Source organism: Etheostoma cragini, chromosome 24, assembly GCF_013103735.1.
Source record: "Etheostoma cragini isolate CJK2018 chromosome 24, CSU_Ecrag_1.0, whole genome shotgun sequence".
Classification (NCBI taxonomy): Eukaryota; Metazoa; Chordata; class Actinopteri; order Perciformes; family Percidae; genus Etheostoma; species Etheostoma cragini.
The window spans coordinates 3,786,791-3,802,207 of NC_048430.1; the positions used below are offsets into that span (position 1 = coordinate 3,786,791).

General features: G+C 44.5%; 1 protein-coding gene across 2 annotated transcripts; it reads right to left on the minus strand.

Moving 5' to 3' along the window:
• Positions 1 to 1,293: 1,293 nt before the first annotated feature.
• On the minus strand, positions 1,294 to 13,899 carry rp1l1a (rp1 like 1a). 2 transcript variants are annotated; one of them, XM_034864326.1, is made up of 8 exons: positions 13,647 to 13,899; positions 11,816 to 12,068; positions 11,208 to 11,600; positions 10,836 to 11,100; positions 6,094 to 10,709; positions 4,733 to 5,692; positions 3,884 to 4,648; positions 1,294 to 2,134 (listed from the first exon to the last, which is right to left on the minus strand). In XM_034864326.1, the coding sequence occupies exons 2-8, from the start codon at positions 12,047 to 12,049 to the stop codon at positions 1,883 to 1,885; spliced, it is 7,485 nt and encodes a 2,494-aa protein (XP_034720217.1). In that variant the 5' UTR covers positions 12,050 to 12,068; positions 13,647 to 13,899; the 3' UTR covers positions 1,294 to 1,882. The 2 variants fall into 2 exon arrangements, with proteins under 2 accessions (XP_034720217.1, XP_034720216.1); XM_034864325.1 differs by having other exon boundaries at positions 1,294 to 2,320; positions 3,482 to 4,648.
• Positions 13,900 to 15,417: the final 1,518 nt, after the last annotated feature.

Here is a 15,417-nt window from a genome sequence, read left to right on the forward strand (position 1 = left end):
ACTGGATTAGCATGACGTGTGTATTAATCTTGAGAGCAGCTGTGGAAACCTTTAGAGCAGAGCCAAATGCGCTAGGGAAGAGCATAGAGTACACATTAGATCTGGAAGTATGAGCTCATCATTCTTAGGACTGCCACTGACAGTCAGTGCAGTACACTGCTCTGGAATTCACTTAACATGGAGCATGCAGGGCTCCAATTAGAAAAGAAAACACAAGAATCACCTTTTGTTTTTTTAATTTATTCATTGTGTTTGTATATTTATTTGCTCTAGGTACATGATGTTTACTTGGTGATGTCACAGACTGACTGACTGACAGCCAAACAGACCAATAACAGCATAGGCACACACACCCTCTGTGTACCACAAACAGGAGGATTTTGTAAAATTGTGCAATGAGAGATGCACGTTTTGCCTCGTTCAAACTGTCCTGAACACACACAGAATATCTCCGCTTTAAACCTGGAGCCCAGCTCACTCACCTAGGGTTAAACGAGAGAAGTTAAAGGAGAGAAGTTAAAGGAGAGATAATTCTCCTTAGGGGCTATTAAAAGGTATATCTTCCAGCATTTTATAGAGAAGCTTTGATCCAATCCAGTCTCCTTAACAGGCTCTCTGATTCTGCTGAAGAGCCACTAACAGAGGGAGGGTGTCAGGAAACAAAAGACAGACACTTAACCATGATCTCCCCCTCCGTGTCTGTTGATCTACCTTCGTATAACCATGGATACAGTAAGGCATCAGTAACAAGCTTCAGGCTGTTGTTCCACACGGCTGGTTAAGATAACCGCACACTAAGAAACACTCTTATATTCAGACTCAGATTTGCTCAGTGTGCTTTGTTGCGAATATTTTGTAACTGGGAAAGAAAATTCATGCAAAATAAATTATCACAGTAATTGGACTACATATAATATAAGGAGGTACAGTTTACACTTTAGCGTGTTTAAAGGGAAACACATTATGAATGTCAAAAATTCAAATCGTATACATTAAAGCTACTGAAATACTGTTTGTGATATTGAATAAAATCTGTCATTTTTTAAATGGACAGTAATCCAAAAGAAAATTAAAAGTATAGCTTAAGCACCAGGCTAGCTGTTTCCTTCTGCTCCCAGTCTTTGTGCTAAGCTAAGCTAAGCTAAGCAGCTCTTGGCTTTAGCTTCATATTTAGCATACAGACACAAGTGGTACTGATCCGCTCGTCTAACTCTCAGCAAAACATTTTCCCAAAATGTCAAACTATTCCTTTACATCACAGAAGGTTATAAGATTAAAACAGAGGGCTTTTTCACAGACCACAGATTTAAGGAGCTAGTTAAGTAATAGCTGGGAGAAGACCTTCCAAACCCCTGAGAATAAAGACTTAAGATAAGATGAGCCCAAGTAAAATAGACGAAGAGTTACACTGATTCACCCACGAAGTATCAATACACTGGGTCTGTCACACTATAGAAACAGGCAATAAATAGATCATATATCTCCGAGGTACTTGGTAAAGTATTGGCTACATGATTCAATAAATCATTACACCTGTGGTCCACTACACAAAATAGCAAGTTTACATAATACACCCACGGGTGTCAAACAATTCAAAAAATATAACTTATTCAGACACATACAGAATTAGACATATCCCTTCGTACATCCAAATTAACTTACAAAATATGCATATATATTTCATGTAATTAAATAGGATAATGTGGAGGTTTCAAGTTTCAATATTCTACATCGGATCTGGAGTGATAAAGTGCTTTAAGTGTTTGAGTTTCTGTTTGCAGTTTTTTTTGTTGCCTACATAACTCTATCCATGGAGTCACTGACCGAGCAAGGATTTATGGGAGTCTGTGACCATAAGTCTGGTGTCCGTGTGAGTTAAAAGTCAATTCAACTCAACGTCACACTCTTTGGGTTTGGACCGTTTAACCCTACCCGGCGAGCGGCTCCTCCTCTGGCCCGTCCATACACCACCGCACACACAAGCAGCCCTTTTGGGTACTTCTGTGGAGTTGACAAGATTATTGGGTGACTCTGTGTCAATGTCCTCCAAAGAGCCGGGCTGGGACTCCACAGAGGTCCTGGTGAACTGATGGAAGAGAACGCCGTTCTCCCTTTTGTCCACCTCTCCATCCTCCTCCTCGTCTACAGTATCATTGGCCTCAGCTCCACCTTCTCCGCCCTCTGTCCCCTCCTCGTCTTCTGTGGCTCCGGCCCCCTCGTGTCCGGATTCGGCCACGCTGGTGTCACTTGGACGCTTGCTGTCGGTATTTGATTCTTCGGCGTGGGACTCGTCACCCTCGGTCACAACCACCCCCTGGCCCTGAGGGACAAACGAGGCAAAAGGACATTGACTCTGTGTCGTTGTTTCTATCTAAACTGGGTAGTACTAAGGCAGCTACGTGTTAATAATTACAGCTACACGTTGGTTGTCCAGCAGGAGTAGACTGCAATGCAAAGACTGACAACAACAGTAGTCGTCCATTAGTGGAAGCGTTGTGGAACAGAACATTTGTTCAGTGCATGTAATTGGATAGCGAGATTATCTTTTCCCACAGGGTTAGAATTAGTGGTTAGGCTGCAGTAGGTCAGATTCCTTTTATAACGTGCAGTAGAGTTGAACTCCATGGCCATGTTCAGGTACTCAGGGATAAAAAATGGGTGGTGCTCAATTTGGTATGCATAACTAGAATGTCAGCTAAAAGAAACGGAAAGACTGAAAAATAGTTGCGCGTGAGACATAGAGCTAAAAAATACCTGAAAGTAGCCAGCTAACTTGAATGGGGATTAAATGATTTCATTCTGCAGCTCTTCTAGACTTTTCACATGTTATTGGACCGAATGGATAAAATTCTGATAGTGTAATAAGTTATTTTGAGGGGGTTGTCTCGCTCAAAAATCCACTGATTTAGAGCTGTCTCTTTTGCCATGTCTATAAGTAAAAAGTCTTTTTGGACCTGTTATAGTATCAGTTATTCATTATCTGTCTTCACACCAGATGCAAATGCTTCACAGATGGAATTTGTTTAATTTCTTTCTTTAATGTCACTATATTCATTTCAATTTTATTTATATAGCACCAAATCACAACAACAGTTGTCTCATAAAAGACCGTTCTCTGCAATGTTAATTACAGAAACCCAAAAATTATCTGATATATATATACATATATATATATATATATATATATATATATATATATATATATATATATATATATATATATATATATATATATATATATATATATATATATATATATATATATATATATATATATATATATATATATATATATATATATATATATATATATCTGATAAGAACTGCTTTATGTGTTTAAATGTTAGTATGGAGGTTAAAAAAGGGGTTTAACTAAAGGGCTTCTGGAAATCAATGTGTGTTCTAAACTATGGCTATATACTGACAGTTTGGGTAATACTTTTCTAATTGAATACATTTCTTTTTAATTTATTCATCCTACCTTTAATGAGGTTCTTTCCTCCTCTGATGCCTCATATCCTGGCTCCTCACTCTCTCCTTCCTTTTCATCTTCATGTGACTCCCCCTCTCCGGAAGCATCGTCCCCTTCATCTTCATCCTCTGCCGAAGCGCTGACGTTACCCTCCACAAACTCTTCTTCATTTTTTGCCGCGCTGTTATCCTCCGTTTCCCCAGAATCCTCATCTTCTCCGCTTTCCTTGCCTGTCGTTTCTTCTTGTTCTTTCTTTCCTTCATCTTCTCCTTCCTTTCCTTCATCTTCTTCCTCAAATTCAGACACCTCAATGTCTTCCACCTCGGCCTCCTCCTCCTCACCCTCGCCCTTTTCAGTGGTTTCTCCTTCACCTGCTGTTACCTCTTTTACCGTCTCCTTGTCACTCTCGACCTCCTCCTCTTCCTCCTCATCCTCCTCTTTCTCGGTTCCTGTCTCTCCATCCTCTTTGTTCTCCCCCTGTTCCTCCCCTGTTCTCTCTTCATCATCTCCTGTCTCATCCTCAGCTGCGTTGTCGCGGGTTTCCTCAGCAGCCTCTTCTTCTGCTGTTTCCTCCTCTCCATCTTCTGCTTTGTCGCTCTCCTCCTCATTTCTGGCACACTGGCATTGACATTCTGCCTCTTCCTCTTCATTTCCTGATGTCTCCTCTTCGCCAGGTTCCTCTCCAGCTGTTTCTTTCTCTTCCTGATCCTCACCACCTGCAATACTTTCCTCCTGTTCAGCTTCTTCCTCCTCCTCCTCATCATCTCCTGCCTCACCCCCATCGTTCCCTGTTTCCTCATCTTCCTCTGGAATTGTCTCCTCTAAAACAACTTTAGCTTTAATATCCTCTTTAGTTTCCTCCTCCTCCTCTTCCTCCTGCACCACCTCTAAATTCCTTCCCTCGCTATCGCAATCAATTTCCATCTCTGCAGATTGCAGCACGACTGCAGGCGCAGGGGTTTTCTTCAGCTGCAGAATCTTAAGGAGGTCAAACTCCATCATCACCGGTGCTTTGGCTGCAAGCGGGTTAGCTTGGAGAGGCCGGGCGGCCATTTTCTTGCGAACACAAGCATCACAGGGACAGTACTCGTCATCGCTTCGCTGGTCGCTGAACTCAGCCGTCATGTCTTCATCGCTCAGGCAATCAGCGGTTTTTACTGACTTTTTCTTCATGACCTGAAACATAAATCAAATTGTATTCTTCTGCCTTTGAAGTGGCAGCATCTTACATATGTTGTAAAGAGGATTTGGTGAAATTACCTTCAATATTTGACGCCTCTTCTCTGTTACGGTGGACTCCCTGGAGAGGTCCGGTCTTTGCGGCGGCCGGGGAAACTTCCCCCCTCTGCCGGCGCGACTCTGAATCTTCCTCACCTCACGCTCGACGCTGCTCTGGATGCGTCTGCTCACCTCTTCCCTCAGCTCGCCGATCATGGTGTCCAGCATGAGGTTGTCGTCCAGGTCCCAACGAACTTTAAACTCCGCCATGGCGTTAATGTAGTGGTCCATGAACTGTTTCTCCAGCTTCTTCAGAAGGTTCAGGACCCACACCGGATCAGGGTCTTGGGATAGTCGTTTTGACAATGGTGCTCGCAGGACTGTCGGGGGTGTGCCTGAGCTGCCTGAGTCCTCCGCCGTCTCTTGTTCGTTATCCGTGGGGGATTTGGAGCTGTTGTTGGCAGAGCTCTTTTCCAATGACAAGGGATTCTCAGAGACTTTTGGGCTGTCCAGAATTGGAGGGACTGTACTCTGAACCTCTTCATCTGCAACCTCTGTCTCCTCTGGTTCTGCCTCAGTTTCCTTGTGTTCTGCCTCTGCATTTCCTTTCTCTTCCTCTTCTACAACCTTCTCCGCTCCCCCTTCTTCTCCCTCATGTAAAGAGGACTCTTTTGTTTTGTTTTGATTTGTTTCATCTCCACCTTGAGTTCCATTCTCCTTCCCTGATCCGCCAGAGCCACTGCTCATTCCCACCCCGGATGAGGACCTCGGTGGAGTCACCTGCTCCGTGCCAACGTCCTTGGTCTCCTTGGTCGCAATGTCTCTGGTTACAGTGAGCCAGAGAGACTGAAGGATGGCCATAATGTCCTCATACTGCTGGTTGCGGTCCTTCTCTTGGTCAAAGCCAGGGGTCCCTTTAGGCTCAATGAGCTGGAGCTGGGCCAAACAGTCCAGAAACCCCCTGGCGGATGTGCTCAGTCTACGACCATAAACTGGAGACACCTACAAGTGACAGCAGAGAAGACAGATTACGTTTATTCATTCATTCGACTGTATAGCCTGGTAAATTAGGGCTTCTAAAAAAGCTGTACAAGAGTGAACGCATTTTTTCAGCTGTTTCTCTACTTCCTTTAGGGTTCTTAAATGATTCAAAAACAACAAAAATGTCAAATATTCTCTTCTTTTTTTTTTTAGACACTTCACTAATTAATTGATTATTTGATAAAAATTCACATTAAACATATTGCAAATAGCTGTAAGATGCAGCCTGAATAGTTTCAGTTTAAAGACTCAGAAATGAAGCAAGAAATGAAGAGAACTGAAGAAATTAAGCCTGAACCTTAACTGCATTTTTTGCTCATTCCGTGTTATACAACCACATTAACATAAAGTCATTAGCTTACCTCAGGCATGCTGTGACATCGACCCGGAGAGGAGCTCAGAAGAACTTTCATCACTGCAACTGAAGAATGCCAACTTTTGGGTAGAGTCCCCGCAGCATCACCACCACCTGGAGCTGAATCTGGACTCTTCTCCTCCTCTGCTGCATCAAATTCAGCCTCCTCCTCTTTCTGTTCTTCCTTGTTTGCCTCAACACCCTCCTTCTTGTCTTCCACTTTCCCCTCTTCCAGATTTCCCTCCTCCTTTGCTTCTTCTTCTCCGGGTTTCTCTTCCTCCACCTTCTCCTGCTCCTCCTCATTCAGCCCATCACCAAGTGCGAGCATGCAGCTGTTAGCGGGAATGCTCCGCAGCCAGTCACTGACAACCTCATTGGGGGAAGCGTTGGGCAGACAGGCAGGTGACAGTTCCAGTTCCTCCTGATCTGTCTGGTTCCTGCTCCTCTGAGACCTTTTACTCCTGGACTTGTCACTGGTTTTACTGGCCATGGACTGTTGGCTGTTTGAACGTGCAGCAGCAGCAGCAGCCATGGTTTCCTTTAGCATATCAGCAGCAGACGTAGAGTGATGCAGAGTGCTCCCACTAAATGTCTCCACTTTGCTGCTTGGTCCGGTGCTGGATTTGGCCTTACTCTGCTTTGAGGCTTTCATCTTGGAGTCTGAGTGAGTTGAAACTGCTGAATCAGGCCTGAGGCTACAGGGACTCTTGGATTGGACACCTGCCGCCTTATTGTCTGCATTATCTTCTTCCCATTCGGCCTTACTAGCTGGTCTACTGATGGCCTGAATTGCAGCGGCATTATCTCCTGAATCTCGAGCTACATTGGTATTTTCAGCGCTGGCACTTGCAGGGGATTTACTCCGACCTTTAGCACTTGCTGCTAACATTGCAGATGATGTCCTGTTGTCATTGGCATACATTTTGCTAGCTTTTGTCGTTGAAGCTGACTTCAAACTTGCCGTTTCAGGGTCATTTCCTGCTTTGGTTGGGCTGGCACTAGTGTGTTGCTTTGACTTACTGTCAAGCGTTTGAGGTGCTTTGTTGCCACAGCTACAGGAAGATTTGTTAGACTTGCTGCTTTTTGACAATGAGCTGGCTCCTCTCTCTGTTGTTTGCTTGCCACCTTCTTCACCTTTATCCCTGCTCCCCCCTGTTGTTTTAAAAGTAGGGATATGATTGTGAGCGCTTTTACTGCTGGACTTTTGAGATGTGATGGACCCCGTTTCCTCCCTTTCTTCCTTCAAGGCGGACTGTTCTGAGCTTTTGGGGACATCGGGAGTTACTGTCTTCACTCTGCCCTTTTTTTCAGTATTTGTGTGAAAAGAAACACAGGACTTGCCACTGTCTGAGTCGGCTATTTCCTGGTCTTCTGGCAACCCAAGAGAGACTGAGCCTGATGAGTTTCGACTCAGTGGCTGCTCAGTGCCTCCTGATTCTCTACTGTGCCTTCTGCTTGAGGACGACAGGATGCTGTCCTGCTCAGAAGCCTCCTTATCTTCAAGCTCCTCAGGATCTTCCTTTTTCTCCCCCTCTTTTTCTTCCTTTGACTTTTCAAGTGCTGAAGCTGCTCCACAGCCATATTTTGATCTGCCAGATCTGCTAGATCTGCTGGGGGATGCAGCTTTGGGTGAGTGGGTCAGTGGGGAACATGACCCCCTGGGTAAGAGCGTTTGTCCGTGAGATGTACTTTTTGTTGAATTTTCTTCCACATTTTCATCTGCATCTGCTCTTTTAATGACAGCAAAATCCGCTGATCTCTTATGGCGAGACTTATGTGATGAAGTTGAAACACTAGATTTCTCTGATTTAGCAGATGCAGCACTTTGTGCTCTCTCTGTTTTCTCATTTTCATCTTCATCAACCCCCTCTGGTGGTTGAAAGGTGACAACATTTGGACTTGGTGACACAAGTTTGAGATTCTTACTAGACTTCTGAGAAGTATGGGACTTTATAGAAGATTTTGACTTGACAGACAGGGCACTGGCCACCCGCTCTTGATTTTCATTATGCTCCTCTTTTCCATTTATCTCAATAGAAGGCATATCGGCTTCATTTGGATTTGGAGATGCTGTTGTTTGATTTGACTTCTGGGACTTGGAGGATTTTGCAGAGATGTGTGATTTACTAGACATGGTGCTGGGTGTTCTGTCCTCAATGTTGTCTACCTGTGTCTTTGCTGTGTCTTTGGCTGATTTAGCAGATATTACACTTTCAGGCTGTTCATCTTCTCCCTGCTCATTTTCCTTTTCCTTGGAGCTTGGAGATGCAGCGGTTTCATTGTCATTTTTGTGGAAAATTTTAGATTTGACTAATCTGCATGATGCTTGACTCGCTGCCCTTTCTTCTCCATCTTCTCCAGCTTTGATGGACTTGTGGGATTTATTAGATTTGGCAGAAAGATTAGATTTGCCTGACATGGCACTCGCTGCTCTCTCCTCTGACTCCATTTCTTCTTCCTGTTCTGTTGCTTCGATAACGGGGACATCAGCTTGAAATACTGCTCTTGCACAGTGAATGCAAATAGACCTGTGAGATGTGCCGGACTTTGCTGACACATAAGATTTAGCTGATTTAGCAGACATGACACTATCTGATCTTTCTGCTTCACCAGGCGTATCAGATAGGGCACTGGAAGTTCTTTTGTTTGTGTCATCGTCCTCCACAGCTGTATTGTCAGGTGGTGAGGCAACCTTAGTTCCTTTCTTGACCGAAGCACTGGTCTCCGCTGAGGCACCAGATTTGGCTGACAAGGAGCTAAGTGCTCTTTCTTCAGTGTTCGCTTCTTTTGCCTCCTCTGTTGTCTTTATGTCAGGCTCGCCAGCGGTGCAGCTGTAGTTGGACTTGTGTGACCTGCCGGACTTGTTGGACTGAGCCGATATTGCACTGGGGCTTCTGTCCTTTTGTTCTGTGCCACAAGGACTGTCATTATAGCCAGATTTGCATGATCTATTGGACCTGTGGCTTGTGGCTGAGGTTGCACTCAAAGCCCTTTCTTCCTCTTTTCCTGCTTCCTCAGGATGGGACATTCTTGACATGGCACTAGATGCTCTGTGCTCCTGGATGTTTGATATTGCAGAGCAGCGGCCATTGTTGGTGAGGTTGTTCTTGTTGGATTTTGTGGACCCAACTGAATTTTCCGAGCCATCATCATCACTGCCATTATTTGCATTCTCTTGGCTGGAAAGAGGTGTGGCCTGCATTGGAGAGGCTCGGTGGGAATGCATGGACCTCTGTGATGCTCTGCTATTGGATTCAGAGTTGACCCCACTTTTGCATCCGCCACAATTGGGACATATATTGGATCCCCTTGATTGCAGAGAACATCCTGTACGACCAGACAAGCCACTGACAACCCTCTGTACATCTTCATCCTCATCATCTGCAGCCCCCTCTTCTTCTGAGTTTGGGATGCGGACTTTGCTGGACCTGCTTGAGGCTCTGCTCGTTTTGGACTTGGAGCTGGGAGCTCGATCCATCCCTTCTGCTTCAGCTGTTGAATGTGGGGTGGCTGCTCCACACTGACAGGAAGAGGCTACAGATACTGTTTTGCTTTCTCTCTCTTCCTCTTGCTTCTTGTGTTCTGTCGAGTGGACAGAACCAGCTGCGACACTGCTTGTTGGTTTGTTGCTCAGGTGAGTCTGTGAAGTTGGGGAAGGACAGGGTTCATTGCATTGACAGCATTGTGAGGCGCTAGGTGGCAGGTCATCATCCTGGTCCTCTTGCAGTGATTGAAGGATATGAGAGGAGCTACTGATTGCAGACAGTGGACGGTCCCCATCTTCCCCCATCAGTAGGTCATCCTCTACTGACTTCCTGCTAAGTGGTCGTAGTTTGCTATCAAAGGCAACCATTTCACTGCGGCTGCAGCATCGGCTCATCCTGCACACCTCGACATGGGTATCTCCATTCTTCTCCAGCTCTACTCTGCGCTCAACCTGCTCCGTCACAAACATCTCCTCCTGGACCAGTTGGCTCTGCTTTGAACCTGTGCCACAGTTTGTGATCCGTTCTCGACAGCGCACCACCCTCCTGGAATTACATGACGAGGAAGAGCTAGAAGAGTGTGTATGTCTCAGCAGAGTGTGGGAGTGGCTGGGTGGATGTGGTGGAGGTACAGGGTGCTGTTTTTGGCTGTGTGCTGGGTTTTCCCATAAGTCGTACTGCTGTTCCTGTCTCTGGTAACAGCAAGGACATTGGTTCCCCTCCAACAAACACTGCGCAGGTTGATTAGAATAATCCACACCCTCTGGGTCAAAGGATGTGGAATCAGGATCAGAGCAGCTCTCTGATTGGCACTGCTGCAGGTAATGGGGCTGGGCCTGACTCAGAGGGCAGCATTCATTAGTCAGAGATGGGGATTTCTTGAGTTGTGTAGACCACTGCAGGGTCTCGTCATTGTGTAGGCGGAAACGCACCCTCATCTCCACTGACAGGCTGCCGTCTTTATTGACCAGGACACGCTTTTCAATGTCATCGTTCATAATAGCTGGTCTGGCCTGGGAGTAGGCGCTGAAACCATTGCTGTATGACTTCTCTGAAGACAAGGAGAAACGGGTGGAGCGGTTTGAGGAATCTGAACGAGGATGGATTATGCTTTTTTTGGTTTCCAGACCGAAGTTAGCTGAGGATAGAGATAAAATGGAATGTAAAAGCAAACATTATTTCACTTTATCTTACTCTTTAAACTACTCTAGATCTGTAGTTGAAATTGTGGTTTGTGTTACGGATATTAACCCAAACAACCTACCATTTTTCCTGCTTTCTTGCCCTTCGCTGTATTCGCTGGCTCTAGACTGAGCTCCACGAGGTGGGGATCTTGCTCCTTGAGTAGCAGGAGATCTGGCCCCATTTCCAGGAGTCCTGGGGCCAAGAGCAGGGCCCCTGCTGCCCAGACCAGGCAGTTTTTCCTCTGAGCTCTTCCTGATGAAGTTTATCAACAATGGGCTGAAGGCTTCCCGGCCAACACACACCAACGTACCAGGACAAGTCATCAGGTTTTGTACGCTGTCAATCTGAGCAAAATATCAGTCAGTGTCAGTTTTCAGAACAAGCTGCTGTCATCTGCAATAAAAACCCTCTAAACCATGACCAAAAAATTCAGAAGCAGGCTAATTCTTACCCTTCGTCCCTCAGCAGTGTAGAGCTTGCGTACATGAAACTGCATCACCTCTGACACCTCATCAAGAAAGGACTTCAGGCTCCTGGTTGACCTTCTGCTCAGCACCACGCTTCTCCTCATCCCCGGCTCGCTGTTCTTCACCAGCAGGATCCGCCGCTGCCTGTAAGACTGATGGCCGGGCGGTGTTCCGGACGAGGATTCGGGCTGCTGGGGCCTCCGGCTGTGATGGTACCAGATGGTCGGACGTTTGCCGGCCAGCTCCATATTGACTGGCTTAGCCTGGCGCCGGTCTGAGCAGAGGTAGCAGCCACCGTCCTGGAGCTGCTCCAGGTGTTTGATGGCGTGGGTGCCGCGGGGAGTTGTCACAGTCCGCACGCCAAATGGCAAGGGCACCTGAATGTGGACACACATGTGCACATGTACTGTATACGGTATAAATCTGTTGCAGCTGTGTCTTCAGATAAAACTGCATTGAGCAGGTGAACATTTAACAAAGTAGAGCTTATGCGGTGGCCAAGTTGAAAGATTAAAGTGTGCTAAAGGGGCATCTACACAGATAGCTTCAAAAGAAATCTTTCCATCACAACTCTGATACCTGTCCCACTAACCTTTTGGGAAAGGTCGTCCAGCAGGGTGTCGAAACATTTGAAGCTGCGCTTTTGGATGGCCATTTTGACACCCTCGAACTGGCTGTCGCCGCTTTTATAGAAGGTGATCCGTTTGGCAGGGGGGGCTGCGATCACATGGGCAGGGCGTAAGTTGGAGGGGGGTCGCGGGGAGAGGGACGAGGCATGTTTAGACGGAGGCTGGGGGTCCCACATCCCTGCCTCGACTGAGTACATGGTGCAGTCTCACACACACCTGAGGTATAGACACAAACGTCAACACAGAATTTAAAGAAGTTGCTGAATACCAAAAATGTGTCATCTATCATTGTTTTTCAGAGATGTTATGTGGCTTTCTGTTCCCACTCATAAGATCACAGCTCCTAATCTTGGTGTTTGACTGGGGATTCAGGACAGGACATCCACTAACAGGACTACCTGGCATAGAAAGAATGTTACATATGTCATTTGGCTCCACAGGATACACGCATTTTGTGCAAAATCATCCAAATCAAACCAGTAAGCTCACAGGTAAGTAGTTTGTTGCTTCATGCACTTAAAATTGCTGTTTTTCAGCATGTAATAACGGACCTGTCTAAAAAAAAAAACTCAGATTCCATATGATTTTCATTCTATCAAAATCATTTGGGACAAAAGACCAATGTATTGGCGTGAATTTAAACAGAAAATAGTCACATAATGTTATATCAAATGCAACTACATCCACATCTTATACATACACGTTAAAGATATAGCTCCCCAAAGCCTGCTATATTTAGTGGAGCGGTCTTGCATGCATGGAGAAATCCTATTTGGAACACAGACAAAAAAACAGCTTGCATAATGTACATGTTCATACGGTTTAATTAGGTTTTATAAGCTCACAATATAATGATTGACAGGGATACTTTTTAAAGTTTCTATTTGGTTAACATGGGTTTTGAAAAAAACCAACACAAATCATATGTCCTGATATGAGCAGCAATGGAAACAACAATATGGATGTGGATGAATCAGGAAAGGAGATTACATCGATCAGCCCACAGTAACACTTTACTTCGCTTCTTATTTAAAAAAAAATGAAAATAATGTTAATCATGACGGTTAACTGAGATGACTTTTAACAACCTATGAAAAGGGGAATGTTATCAGCAGGCTTAGCAGGCTTTTAAGTCCCATGAGGTTGGACTGTGGGCCAAATCACAGCTCTTAGCTACAGACACCCGATATGACACTCTGCTTCCTAATCCCTCTCCAGCTTCACGTCTCTTAACAACTTTGTTCCAAAATATCCCCACATCCACATACATTTTAAATGAGCCATGGCTGCAAATCATTCTTCTCCAAGGTGACACTTTAAATACTTTCTGCTGTTGGGGCCTGAATACATATCTGAAAACATATGTTTAAGAATAATTCCATCAAATGACCGGTTTACTCCTTGTTGACATGACTTGAAAGACAATAAATGACACAAGACACACTTGATATCACAGTGACAAAACATTTGAGCCAAATGCATTATCCCTTTGAGCGTAACATCCACAATTTGGGAACATTTTAAAATAACTAGAGCCTCTTTTGCCACTTTATATCAACTGTAGATGTAGATAATATCGCCATAGATTACTTTACCACTAAGCCATTGTCACTATATATTAACTATAGACCCATCTTTAAACCTTAACGTCAACTAAAGAACCATTTTTACCACTAATCACCAATTTAAGACTTAAAAAAAAAAATCCTTACATAAGAACTTAAGAACAACTTCTGTTACTAATTTAACCACAATTCATTCACTTAACAAGTATCTATTAGGTACACTACTCACATATTCAGGTAACATGATTGATCCAAAGAGATGAGAAAAAGCTGGAGCGGGAATCTGTCCGCGCTGAGTCAGACCAGGAATTAGCACTAAGTGTTTAAATGTGTGTGTGTTTGTGTGTGTGTGTGTGTGTATGTCTGTGTGTATGGCGGCTACTTCTGCAGCTTAGGTCACTAACTAAGATGCCCAGCAGAGCCCTCGGATCGCCAGCTCTCAGGGTGGAATAGCGGTTGGTGCACGAAGGGGGCGAGGAGGTGGAAAGAGGGAGGAGGAATGAGGAGAGAGGAGAAGACAGGAGATGGGAGGAGGAGGGGGGAGGCTAAGGATAGAAAGAAAAGCCTGCTTAAGAACCTTTGAGTGTGTGTGTGTAGGGGGGTTGCCATGGTGAGGCCAAGACAAGAGATGTAATTTTGTACATCGCACATGACCTGGAGAAGACCCATATGCTAATTTGCAACTTTTGATGGTTTCTTTTATTTAGTTAGTTTGAGTTATATTAGTCAGAGGAGGAGAAAGAAAGCGGATAAATAATAACCTCTTGCATTTTGATCATTTTTAGGGATTCAATTTTCATCTCAACTTTACACTTCTGTGTGACGTGGCCTGGCCTCCAGCTGTCTGTTGTAGTCTGTATGTGTGAGGGAGATTTTACTCTAAAATCAGAGATCTTCTCTCTGCACATATTGCTCCCTCTTTCTCACACACACACACACACACACACACACACACACACACACACACACACACACACACACACACACACACACACACACACACAAACACACACACACGGCTGTAGTCGAAGAGGATTGTAATTACAGACAATCTGTCTGACAGCAGGGAGCCTCCTGTTTAGAAATCACTGAAAACACTAACTGCTCCTATTGAACTGTGTCGAGAGGAAAACAGTTATTACTGTCGGAGGCTACGGCCATCACAACCAGCCAAACACCGTTACTATGAGTAAAAAACATTTAGAATGGATTTTTACTTTATATTTTCACTTGACCCTATTTAGTTCACCGCTTTGATCCCGTTTAGATGAACATATATAACCAGGAGCTATGTTTGGGTGTGAAGGTATTTCTGTTGTGATGTTGTGTAATGGGACTGGTGGACAGTAGGAAAGAAGAAAAGTGCCTCAAGATATGAAGCATCCCCAAATAGTGAGCTCTTTAGCTGCTCAATGCTCCGCTATGTTGCATTGTATGTTCTGTCTGCTACCTCATGCAGATAGTGGGTTTTTCATAATTTCTTTGAAAACCGCTGAGTCTGGACACAAAGCGGTGAGAGGAAAGAGTTGGGTGCTAAAACTCTGTGGTTTCACCTAAAAGTAAACATTTGATCTACTGTTAATAAAAAATATCATTAGAGCGGCTTTGAGTACAGGACTGGAACTGTAACTGCAGTAATGAACTCTGTTTCATTATTTGATATTGGAGTAAAAATACATTTAAAATAAGCAAATACAGTGGCTAGAATAAGTTTACACACCCAGGCTGAAGATGATTAAAAAAAGGAATAAAGAACATCTTAAAGTCTTAATTAAAAAAAATTGGATAATCCAACCTTTTAGTACACCAATTTTCTTTGTGAATGAATAATGTATTGTAAATAAATAAATGTTCTTCCTTAAAATAGAGGGGACATGAGTATACACCCCCCTATGTTAAATTCCCATAGAGGCAGGCACATTCTTATTTTTAAAGGCCAGTTATTTCATGGATCAGGATACTATGCACCCCCCCCCCCCCCCCCCCCCCCCCCCCCCCCC